Source organism: Volvox carteri (assembly GCF_000143455.1).
Source record: "Volvox carteri f. nagariensis unplaced genomic scaffold VOLCAscaffold_6, whole genome shotgun sequence".
Taxonomy (NCBI): domain Eukaryota; kingdom Viridiplantae; phylum Chlorophyta; class Chlorophyceae; order Chlamydomonadales; family Volvocaceae; genus Volvox; species Volvox carteri.
Window position 1 is genome coordinate 1,563,758 of NW_003307549.1, and position 1,664 is coordinate 1,565,421.

At 53.7% G+C, this 1,664-nt stretch overlaps 1 protein-coding gene across 1 annotated transcript in view; it reads left to right on the top strand.

The window, feature by feature from the left end:
* VOLCADRAFT_87744 (uncharacterized protein) overlaps positions 1 to 1,664 on the top strand; it is a gene marked incomplete at both ends in the record, with an annotated part of 8,860 nt that overhangs the window by 1,469 nt on the left and 5,727 nt on the right. Inside the window, 3 exons of the mRNA XM_002947347.1 lie at positions 214 to 255; positions 683 to 775; positions 1,363 to 1,482. Coding sequence (XP_002947393.1) covers positions 214 to 255; positions 683 to 775; positions 1,363 to 1,482 — 255 coding nt within the window. The remainder of the gene's footprint in view (positions 1 to 213; positions 256 to 682; positions 776 to 1,362; positions 1,483 to 1,664) is intronic.

Consider the following 1,664-nt stretch of genomic DNA (forward strand, 5'->3'; position numbering starts at 1 on the left):
TAGGTAGGTAGGTGGGTAGGGGGGTAGGGGGGTAGGTAGGTAGGGGGGTAGGGGGGTAGGTAGGGAGGGAGGGAGGGAGGCATGTAGGTGGGTAGGTTGGTTGGCATGCGGTGTGGGGCCGGCTGTGTCGGGTATGGCGGTTATTACGAGCACGTAACTTTGCGTCTGCATGGAGAGTCACGACCTTACTGCCGTACATTGCCGTACATGCAGGTTGGGCTCAACATGAATGTGATGCTGAGAAGCGCTACACAGGTACGCGTGTGTGTGTATGGGTCGTATTGTCCTTGTATTGGGACCTCCTTGTTTGTATGTATGTATGTATGTATGTTTGTTTCGGGTGCCGTCACCCAGAACGCCCACGCCTACAGGCAAGATCTCAGCGGCCCTGCGTCCCATTCCGGTTTGGGGTTTTCACTACCTGCACCCGAACTCGCAAACCCGCTCCCCCCATATTTTGAAACCGCACCCCCCTCTGCTCCACTTGGACTTGGCAAGGCGGTCGTTGTACGTCGGTTGTGTTAGTGATTTGGGGTTTTTCCCGTACCCTCCCCCCCTTCCCGCCCTTCCCGTGGTTGGACTATATCCGTCTACCTACCTCCGGTATCTTCTGCATTCGCCAGTGGTTTGTCTCACCCCCCCTCCCCCCTTCCCCCCGCTTCCCCTCCATCCCTCCTTCAAGGCGGGCATGGTGCTGTTCTTTATGTTTGCTGCCTCCTGGCGCCTCACCGTCGTGACATTCATTCTCGTACCTGTCGTACTTACCATGAGTCAGGTACGGCATCAGGAACGAAAACAACCTGAGATTATTCTGGCCTCAATTTATCCTTTATGTATCCATGGAAACCTCCAGCCACTCACCCAATCATCCACTCGCACTTTAAAAAGTAAAAAATAAAAAACTCATTAAAAGGCAAATGGGAGTAGTTTACGGAATTTAGGGGGTGAGGTAAACGTCTTTGAACTAACGACACCTCATCAGTCGTCGGATGACTAGGTGTCGTGTCAGTGGACGACGTTGATGGAGGCGGTTAGTTGGTTAGGGTCGTTGCGCCGTTGTACCTCATCTACTGACCGCTAACTAATTGAACGTGGGGGTGATGAGGGCTGAGGGGTGGGGGCTGCCGGGTTTGGGCGGGGGGAACATGTCCTCCCCGTGTGTTAGTGTCCGCATCATTTCCCCTCTCTCCCCGCCGGGATGTACACCTCGACGCGTGGTGTGTTTTGCCGTGCTGATACGCACACGCTCGTATACAGGCACACACATACACGTTTTCTCCCTTACACACATACAGACGCGCACGCGTGCCATTAATCTTCTGGCATGTCGTATACGCATCCTGGCTTGTGCTTGTACTGCAGGTGTACGGCGAGTTTTACAGCAAATTGAGTAAGAAGGTTCAGTCTGAGCTGGCTACTGCCAATGCGGTGGCGGATGAGGTGTTATCCACCATGACCACCGTTAAGGCCCATGCGATTCAGGTAGTGGTGGTTAAGGTGGTTAAGGTGGTTAGGGTGGTTAAGGTGGTTAGGGGGAGGGAAGAACTTGATTAGGAGAGGGAGGGGTTGTTCTGGAGCAAGACGTTCGTGTGTGTGTGTGTGTGTGTGTGTGTCGTGCCATAAACTGTGTTGATGGATGGACAAGAAGTAACGGGAGTCGCGAC